Genomic DNA, 10,712 nt, shown 5'->3' on the forward strand with positions numbered 1-10,712 from the left:
TCTCTGCTCCAAGGCCCCTAATTTTGCATATTCTAAGTGGCCCAGAGAGATGTTGCGCACCAAGACTTCGGACCCAGGTATTCGGCGATCTTCTCGGTCATTGCCCACACTAGCGCCAGCAATTCCAACTTGAAAGAACTGTAATTATCTGGGTTCCGTTCTGAGTCATGATGAGACCGGCTAGCAAAGGCAATTAAGCGCTCTTTTTCATCCTGCATCTGTGACAATACGGCCCCTAGTCCCTGTAGGCTTGCATCAGTGTGAAGAATGAAAGGTTGAGAGAAGTCTGCATAGGCCAGTATGGATGCTTCAGTCAAGGCCATCTTCAGGGCTCAGAAGGCTTCTTCTTGGCTAGCTCCCCACTGAATGGTAAGTTTATTTGCACCAGATGTTACTCCCTTCAACAACTCCAGCAGTGGGTTGACAATACGAGTGAAATTTTTCACAAACAGTCGATGGTACTCGCTAAGGCCCAGAAATGCCTGCACATCCTTCAATGTCTTTGGAGTAGGTCAGTTTTGTACTACTGCTATCTTCTCATGTGCTGGTCTCAATCCTTCAGCGGATACAACATGTCCTAGATATTCAACTTACTTGCAGAAAAGGTGGCACTTCCGGGGGTTTCACTTTCAGGTCGTGCTTCTGCAGCCAACTCAACATCTGCTCCAGCCGTCAAAGATGCTCCTCAAAAGGTAGCTGTATAGACTGTCATCCAAATAAATGAGGGTAGCTTCAAAGTTCAAGTCTCCCAGACATCTCTTCATCAATCGTTGAAAGGTTCCAGGAGTGTTGTTAAGGCCGAAGGGCATCCTGTTGAATTCGAACAATCCTATGAGCAGTATGAAGGCTGTCTTCGCCCGGTCATTCTCAGCCAAGGGCACTTGCCAATGTTCACTGGCCAGATCCAATGACGAGAAGTACTTTGCTTTGATCAGAGCGGACAACGACTGCACAATTCTCAGTAGCGGGTAAGTCAGGCATGGTGCAGGCATTCAATTTGAGGTAATCAACCCAGAAGCGCAGGGTTCCGTCCTTTTTCCGTACTAAGACGATGGGAGCAGCCCACGGACTTTGGCTCTCTCGGATTACTCAACTCTGCAGCATATGCACCAACATCTTTCACCTCTTGATACATTTGCGGTGGGATTTGTCGATATCGCTCCCGAATGAGTGAGGTGCTTCCCGTGGGAACCTCGTGGGTGATGGCTGTGGTGTACCCGAAATCATCGTCATGACTAGCAAAACCGTCCTGGTCACTCTCCAGTAGAGTTGAGCGACTTTGGTCGGATCGGGTTTCATGAAAACCGAATGAAACAAAATTTGTTTCAGATGAAACTGGTCCGACTAGGGCAAAAAAAAAGTCAGAGTTTCGTCCGAAACCCGACCCCAATGCAAGTCAATGGGAAATAAGTCGTCATTGAGCGGATGAGAGTCAGTGATAAGCGGTCATAGAGGAGCGCTTAGGAAGCAACCCAGGGGCAGACAAAAATGTCAGGTCTCCACCGCAGCTCTAGCCGAAAACCTCCAATGGAGGATAGGAGCAATGAGAAAATGGAAACGGTCTTAGGAGCGCAGGAAAGAGACTCAGACAAGAGATGGGGTTAAACCACAACGCGTTTCGACGGAGGATCCACCTGAAGTTTCCACCTGATGAAGACTGATCCTCCGTCGAAACGCGTTGTGGTTTAACCCCATCTCTTGTCTGAGTCTCTTTCCTGCGCTCCTAAGACCGTTTCCATCTCGTCATTGAGCGGATGACATTCATCCACTCAATGCCGACTTTTATTTCCCATTGACTGGCATTGGGGTCGGGTTTCGGACGAAACTCCGACTTTTTTTTGCCCTAGTCGGACCAGTTTCATCTGAAACAAATTTTGTTTCATTCGGGTTTCATGAAACCCGATCCGACCAAAGTCGCTCAACTCTACTCTCCAGCACCGCTTCCACTTGTTGTACCTGTTGTGATGAGAGTTCCATTAGCTCAGCCCGCATCTGCTCCAGGATCTGACACCCTTCCTTTAGATTGTTAGGTGATGGCTCAGAGGACACGGTAACAGCCACTGTCCAGGGATCTTCTTGTTTCACCACCAACTGGATGGCCTCTGGTTGCATCAGTTCTTCCTGCATACCCATTATCTGTACCACTTCACTTTTGGGCAGGAGCGCGAGACTGTCCTTTCCTAGGTTGAAACACTGCACCAGTACATTACCATCGTGAACGATGGTTAATGTCTGTGCAATGAGGAGCCCTGAGGTAGTTGATCCATTAAAGCTGGCTCTAGCTGAACTTCTACCCCTTCAAGAGGCATGAAGGCTCGTACGGGCAGAGTGAACACAGTCTGACCTGGTGGTAGAACGAGTTTGGCGGCGGCCGGGACTATCCCCTTCCCCAAGAGTTTTCTGAGTTTAGGCCACCCGTATCAACTGTTGGAATACTTTTCTCTAAAGGGTGTGAGGGCTCCATCGATTTAGAAACGCATCTGGCTACTCACTAACCAGGATGTTCCCGAATTCCTTCAACACGTTAATTCCTAAAGTTACAGTGGGGCCATTGCCAGAGTCTCCGGCGGTTAACATGACTCCTTTTCAGCCCACATCTTTGCCACACACAGTGATTTGCATCCAGACCACGCCTGTGAACGGGATGGGCAACTGATTGGCCGCTGTTAAATTTGATCACTGGGCCCCATCGCCTAGGGGAAATGATGTCTGAAATAGGTCTCTGGCATAGTGGTCACTTGAGATCCGGTATTGACTAGACAGCGGACGGCCCAGCCATCCATTTCGGCACATACGAGAGGATTCAGAGAAACCAAACTTGTGGGACTTCCTTCTCTTCTTGGCTGCTCAGGCCTCTGGGTGCCATCCCCCAGCCCACTAGTTTAATGGGCGGCGGGTAAGGGGTTCTTCTCCGTCATGCGCATCCTCGGGCATAATGTCCAGTGTCTCCACAAATGAAACAAATCGTCCGTCTTTCTGCGCGAGGTTGTTTCGTTTCCTGGCGAGGCTCGGTATCGGTTCTGCCTCCAGAGTCGTTCAGGATTATTGGAGGTTTCTTCCTTAAGTTGGACCATTCTTCTTGCATGTCCTGGATTTCCTTCCAGAATTCTTTTGCCCAACCTGGTTCAGCTGCAGGCGGAACAGACACCTCCCCGCTCCGGACTTTCCCCGTCGGGGCTGTCATCCCCTGCTCTTGCTCCCGAGCGCACTTCTGCCCCAACTTCCAGGAAAGACATATGCAGATTAACTCACAAGCGCTCCCGTAAGGCCTGTTTAAGCAGCGTACCTCTAAAGCCTGACACTAGCTGGTCTCTCAGAATTACATCAGGAGGCCCTACACCCACATAATCCCGCTTAGCGATCGCAGTGTGGATCTCCTGCAACGTGTTCAGACTTCCCTCCCTTTGGACACATCTAAACAAGTGCATTCGCAATTCTATGACGTCTGTGGGGTCCCCGTGCATCTCCTCTAGGATTTATAATACCTTGGTGAAAGTGTTTCGCTCATGCGGGGGACGGAACATGACTGAGCACCTCGCCTCTCTGCCCAGGGCCATCATGGCAATCTCTGCCTCCATCGTGGGAGTCATGAGGTGCATTCTCAACATACCCTTAACCAGCTCAGTCCAGTCCCATAGCAAAGAATTGCTCGCTGTGAACTTTAGGAGGTTGCTAAGCATGGCCCCCAAGCAGTAAGCTGGCCCTTGGGATACCCGTGGCCGCTTGGTTTGTCACCTCTGTGCTTGTGGACTGCATCCTGCCGACTACGCCAAGTGTTAGCAGGTTGCAGGATGCAGTGAAAGACAGAAGGAAGAGCAAGGGTTAACAAATTTAACAGTTTAATTTAACAAGAGATTAACTCCTCGCACGGAGACAAAATGGTTAATGGGGAAATATGCAGAATAAGAACAGTCTTTTTAGAAAGAACTTATCATGTTCTTTGTGCTCCTTCATGGCAGATGATCCCGCAGGGAGTTGTAGCATCAGCAACAGCTGAAAAAATGTCCAAAGGGAGGTCCCTTACTCAACGGTCTGTCTTCTAGTGGCAGGGGTCGGTGTCAGGTACCTTCCGCTGAGCCCCTAGTCCATAAATACTTGCGTCCGAAGCAAACAAAGTCACAGCACTCCCAGAGACAAATGTGAATGGCGGTGAAGCGGCAGGGTAGGCTGCAATAGTCTGTCTGTTACTTGGCTCTGCATGTGCGCGGTACTCAGTCAGTGGGCGCATGGCATCTACATCTCTGGCACCTCTCTGCGCAGTGGTCCCACTGCAGACAGCGGGGACCAACTGATGCGGCCTGTCGCGGCGCCGGTACTCGAGGGACAGAGCGCGGTGCTCGCCTATCTGCGCGCTGCTGCTGGTTGTCACCAAAACTGACTGTTTCCGCAAGAGCTGCTGCTTTGCCACGCCCCCTGCTTCTGGGTCACGAGATTAGTCTGGTCTCTTATTCTTTCCCTGGACAATAGAGGAGACAGCCCCAACAGTTCCGGACCCGGCACAGGAAAGGTACCGCAGCCCGGTCTTGCTCCTTACAAACATAACCATAAAGGGGTCTTCCTATTAATATGAATTACAGACCTCATACATTGTGGAGGGGATTCTCCTGCTAAGGTGGTCCTGTCTGTCAGCCAGATTAAGGAGCCAACTTCCACTGGCTGCACCCCCCAGGAATATAGACGGATAGCAGGGGGTTTCGAGAGCATAAATAAAAATGCACAGACTTTCAGATACAATATTCACCCCAAACCAATTAAGAGCCACATTCATCAATTATTATTCTTGCTTTTTTATTACAGACATATTGCCAGTTTAATGGCAGGTGCTACTTTCTACTGTGCCCTCACAATATGACTTGGATGGATTACATGTTACTTAAGGGAACTCTAGGAATGTTGTAGTTCTACTGGACAGTATCTAGATGCACAATAAAAAAAATAAGATGAGAAACTGCCAAGTAAGGAGCACCAGGGTCTGAGTCAATAAAGTGATAAACTTCGTACTTAGCTCAGTCATTATGTATGTGGCTCAGTCAGCTGCGATAGTGGGACAAGTAATAAAACTGGTCAGAGTCTTCACAATGTACAAGTTTGCAAAATGTAATCATGTATTCAAAGCAATCCAACGTCTTAAAAGTCAAAGAACCTTATTATTCTGAAGTTTAATCAGGATCTCCTACCATACAAGAACAAATCACTTGCCTGCCAAGACCAGCCATGAGAGATAATTATTCATTGGAGGAGCAGATTAACTCTAAAATACATGATTTCCACCACACAAGTGTCTCATGAATACATCAGGGCAGTGTTTCACAAATCCCGTCCTCATAGCCCCCAACACTGTGTTTTTGGGATCTCTTTAGTATTGCACAGGGGAGAGAAGCTGTGGCCATTTTTGATGCCTTGATAGTAATTCCATTACCTGTGCAACACTCAGGAAATCCTTTAAAACATGGCATGTTGGGGGCCGTGAGGACTGAAGTTTGGGAAACACTGCATTAGGGAAAAGGTAACTTACCTGGTCAGGGGGGATGGAAGGATGATTTCCAGTGGTGTGCCTTTAAAGCTGTGAGCTGCCCCAAGGGAAAATTTTGCCTCTTGGCCATTTAGAGAAACTTTTTTGATAGTGAGATCTTTGGTGTCCAAAATCTATGGAGAATCAAAAAGATTAGAAATAAGCACACAAAGAAGAAGGGCAAACTGCTTAGCGGGAAGAATGCTAAAGGGTTAACCTGAGAGTAAACTGCTATTCCTAGGGCATGTGAGAAGTGTGTGGTCAGTGGTCACGGCTCTCACCTACACACTCTCTGGTATGGTAGCCAAGCTCCAGTCACAGCAATACAATACACGGAATAGAGGAGATTGGCATTCCAAAATAAAAATGCTCCCAGGCCTCCCGCCTAAATTTATTTTATTTTCTTTTACTGTACCCAAAAGATTAGTAGCGTACAGTTATGAGAAACAGCAAATGACAGCCAAACCTGTATATTTTGGTGGGGCCTAATAATCTTCTAATGCATATAAAAGTGTTCAGACTCTTCCCTGATGACAGAAGTAAGGAAAAAGAAGGATGGAGCCATGTTGGATTATAAGGCTATGTGCACACCTAGATTTTGGTCCTGCGGGTTTTTTCCGCGCAGATTTGGAAAAATCTGCAGGTAAAATCTCAGGTCAAAATACCTGCGGTTTCATACCTCTACAATAGAGGAGATGTGAAACCGCTGCGGAATCCGCACAAAAAATTGACATGCTGCGGATTTGAACCCACAGCAAATCGTGCGGAAAAATCTGCAGCATGTGCACTGCGTTTTTCAGTTTACCATTGAAAACAATGGTGCTGTACAACGCACCTAAATCTGCTGCGGACCCGCAGAGCCTGAAACACTGCAGATCCGCAGCAGAATCCGCACCGTGTGCACATGGCCTAACACTCATGCCTTAGTTTCATGGGAAACAAGCCACCGTCAGAGGAGTCCGGCAGTAGATCTTTCCCTTTTGTCTATAGGGAACACAGCACATTTGGATGTGAATGTGTAAGAAGGGGAGGGTTAACAGAAATCGGTCACCTCGGATAACCCTATATCTGCAGGTTGTGTTACAAAGGTGTCCAGCCGTCTTACTGAAACTGCGGCTGCCTGGAAAAAATTAACTTTATTCCTCCTGTTAGCCATGTTTAAGTCAGAGGTGGCCCCTGAGCGGCTTCAGTCATTGCTCACAGTACTGGCAATGGCGGCTGAAATAAAGGGCCGGGACTTGAATGACCTCCGACTCTGCAGAGCCAGTTGACAATCAAGATGACGTGAGTGATTAACGCCTCCGCTCACAGAATAGTGAGGTGACTGAAGCCACTCCGTGTGTGTCCCCAATACGGAAAGCTAGCAGAGCACCTACCGTATACGTGAGCGGAGGCATTAATCACCGACATCGGGTCTGCAGAGTATCAGGGCAGAGCCAGCTGACATTTAAGTCCTGGGGCGGACTACATCCGCCGCTCACCGTACTGTGAGCAGTGACTAAAGCCTCTATGGGCACTGCCTCTATGACTTAGAGCTGGTGGATGGGCACTAGATCGCCTTTTGGTAACTTTATTGGTGCAGAAATATCACAGTTTAAGGCACGGAGGGCCTTTATCAAGTCCTAAAAGAGAGCTATGCCATGGCTTGATAAAGGCCGTGCAGACCAAATCTTCTGCAGTAATAAAGTTCCCAAAAGGAGGACATCTGGTGCCCTGGTTCCTCTGTGTTGCTACAAGCTTGACGAGGCTTAGATAATATGTGCGCGGACCACAGAGTGGTGCACCAGACTAAGGCCGGGGTCACACTTGCAAGAAACTCGCACGAGTCTCACGTCTCAATACCCGGCACTCGGGACCAGAGTCTGCGGCTGCAAGTATTTCTATGCAGCTGAGCGCTCCAGTCCTGAGTGCCGGCGGCAGTGCCGGGTGTTGAGATGCGGGACTCGTGCGTGTTTCTCGCAAGTGTGACCCCGGCCTAATACTGCAAATCTGGCAGCTACTAGGATAAATAAAGCTCGTTTTCTCTAGGCAGCTGTACTTTCAGCAAGATAGCCGGAATGCATAGTAACTCCAATAACCCACAGATTAACCCTGTATCTGCAGTTAAGCATCATCTGTGACAGTTTCCCCTTACGGAGAAATTGCAGTTGTCTGACAGCCATCTGTGGTGCCTAGCCAGCCTTAGATCAGTCCAGCTACCCACAACGAATAGTAACACACAACACTGGTGGAGAAGAAAGAAAACAGAGGGACAATCCGGAGAAATAGAGAACACTAGACCAGAAAGAAACTAAATTTCTAAAGTTACAAAATATAAAATTACAAAGCGGTAAATCAATACAGCAGAGAATTGCTACACTTAAAACTACAATTCTTGGCAAGAAAGTGCAGCGAGTACAGAGAAGCTACCATGGTGTAACAGGACGGACTGTATGCATAAATCTGAGACATGGTATTCTTAACCTGCACAGATAAAGCCACGAAAGCGGGACCGGCTGCATGTGACACTGCAGTATATCATAGGGAATGATAGTGTGCCAATCAGAATTCATCTTAACCTACTGCTCAGAGGTACAGTTGTAGTAGTGATGGCCTAATGGGCGCGATCTAGTAAGAGGAGGACAGGAGGAATTCTGGAACACAAAAGTAATAGACACCGGATATGTGGAGCCAGATTTGGTAAAATACACCATCGATAATTCCAGAATTACAATCCTCCATGGCATTCCAACAGCAGGTAACATATCCGACATTGTCCGAAGGATCGTCAGCAGGTTCGCTGCACAGATATACTGACTGCCATTTAAAGGGGCTCTCCTAAAACCACCTGATCGCTGGCGGGGCAACGTCTACTTGCCAATATAGTGACATTCACTATCACATAAAAGTGAGCAAGATTGACCCTGTACTGACACAATGTGTCCCTGGTGCAGCCAATGGAGCAGAGCCCCCGACTATTCTGTGTGCTGATGGGACAGTGCCTGATCCTCCTGTATACTGCACAGCTCACATACAGGCAATCACACTATGTAAGGGGCACAGGTACCAGGCTGGAGAGCGAGTCCTGCAGGCAGCGCACGGTCAGGGCACTGGAGGCGGCGATCACGCGGGTGCTGAAGTCCACTCTCAGGTGCAGGCTCAAGTGCCGGGTGATGAACTGCTCCGGGGAACAGAACGAGCTGGGGTCAGACATGATGACCGTGACACGAGCAGCGCACACTGACGGCAGAGGGTGACGGCGACACACACACGAGAACGATTAGAAAGGGGCCAATCCCTGGCTGCAACGGGGCCACGTGACCGCGAAAGCCCTTATGGGAGTTGTAGTAAGTGTCGCAATTTCCCTTCCAGGAAGAGCACATTGTCTAGTACATACAACCTCGGAAGGAAGTGGTTTGCTGCTACATCCAGTAGTCAAAAAATAGGCTACATGGACCAGAAGAAGAAAGCACACTAAAATTCAATAAATAATGGAGACAAAACTTTATTGGCACACAGTTACAACAATGAAAACATAAGTAAAAGCATGTGGGTCCAACCACTCAAGCCCATGCTCTCAATACATGTGGAAATGCAGGAAGACCTGGGTATGTGGACTTCTATGCCCACCGACAGAGACCATGCATCATACAAAATAGTTGTCAATAAATCGATACAAGTGTCTATCAAGTTAATAGAAAGTGAGCAATTTGGTATACTGACTCCCAAGTACAATACCTATAGCCCCAGATGAAAGGATACAACACTAAGGTTAGCATAAAGGAATGCTTCAGAAAGGTACTTAGCTTCATGCATATGGTATATGCCAGCCAGGCAGAAGGAAAGGCCAGATCAATAGAATTCCTGTGAAGCACCTGAAGGGTTAATAATCTTCTTGAGTGTGGGTTTGAGTACCTTGAGGTGTGCAGTCATTAGAATGGTGTCACTTTGGGGCATTTTTTTGTTATATAGGCCCCTCAAAGTCACTTTAAATGTGGGGTGGTCCCTAAAAAAATGGTTTTGCAAATTTTGTTGTAAGGGCTCATACTCGCGAGAGACTCGCACGATTCTCGTACAAGTCTCTCGCATGAAAACCTGGCACTGCCGCCGGCACTGGGATCGGAGAGTGCGGCTACATGTATTTCTATGCCGCCACACGCTCTGGTGCAAGTGCCAGCAGCAGTGCCAGGTTTTCTGCGAGAGACTTGGACGAGAATCGTGCGAGTCTCTCGCGAGTATGAGCCCTAAAAATGAGAATTCGCTGGTCAGCTTTTAACCCTTATAACTTCCTAATTTTTTTTGTTATGTTTCAAAAATTGTCCTGATGTAAAGTAGACATGTTGGAAATGTTTTTATTAACTATTTTGTGTGATATGACTCTGTGATATAAGGGCATAAAAATTAAAAGCTTGAAAATTGCAAAATTCTCAACATTTTCACCTAATTTCCTTTTTTTCCACAAATAAACACAAGTCATATCAAATAAATTTTACCACCATCATGAAGTCCAATATGTCACGAGAAAACATTCACAGAATCAGTGGGATCCATTGAAGCGTTCCAAAGTTATGACCTCATAAATTGGCAGTGGTCTGAATTGAAAAACTGGCCTGGTCAGGAAGGTGAAAACAGGGTTCGGGGTGAAGAGGTTAATTATTTGACCAGGGACCTTGGGTTTATAAAGTCTAATGCTGAGCTTATAACATCTAGACTCAAGCAATGGAACTTTTTAGATGGAACTGCAAGTGTTGGAACAGGAAGAGACATCTGATTTTTTCCAACTTTTGTATCCGTGACGATAAACCCTGCTATTGTCATGATATAACTGGTATGTTTCAGAATATTGGATTTCCTTTTGATTCTAGTGAGCAGGGCCTCCTCATTGACAGCTCATCAAAGAGTCTTAGAGCAGTATTACCCCATTATGGTAACAAGTATCCTTCTCTTCCCCTTGCCAATTCCGCAAAGCTTAAAGAAGACTATGAAAATGTGAATATGTGGCGCCCCTGTGGGTTCAGTCGCCACAGAGGTACTGCACCTCCTCCTGAGGTGTAGTGCCCCACCATTCAGGTAAGGTGGAGACACCTGACCACACTACAACACCTGCATCCCACACAACATAGAAGTGTAGCAAAGCACCTTTGGTGGCTCCCTGCTTGGAACACGAAGCGTGCAGGGAGGTGGGTGGAGCTTAGTCTGCACAAGAGAGCGGGAGATTATT

General features: G+C 47.5%; 1 protein-coding gene across 1 annotated transcript in view; it reads right to left on the minus strand.

Annotated features, from left to right (window-relative positions):
* LTA4H (leukotriene A4 hydrolase) overlaps positions 1–8,776 on the minus strand; it is a 78,429-nt gene extending 69,653 nt beyond the window's left edge. The window contains exons 1-2 of the mRNA XM_073556926.1: positions 8,559–8,776; positions 5,516–5,646 (exon numbers count right to left, since the gene is read on the minus strand). Coding sequence (XP_073413027.1) covers positions 5,516–5,646; positions 8,559–8,705 — 278 coding nt within the window. The 5' untranslated portion in view covers positions 8,706–8,776. The remainder of the gene's footprint in view (positions 1–5,515; positions 5,647–8,558) is intronic.
* Positions 8,777–10,712: the final 1,936 nt, after the last annotated feature.

The sequence above is a fragment of the Dendrobates tinctorius genome, unplaced genomic scaffold (genome assembly GCF_039654945.1).
Source record: "Dendrobates tinctorius isolate UK_male_01 unplaced genomic scaffold, ASM3965494v1 ptg000241l, whole genome shotgun sequence".
Taxonomy (NCBI): domain Eukaryota; kingdom Metazoa; phylum Chordata; class Amphibia; order Anura; family Dendrobatidae; genus Dendrobates; species Dendrobates tinctorius.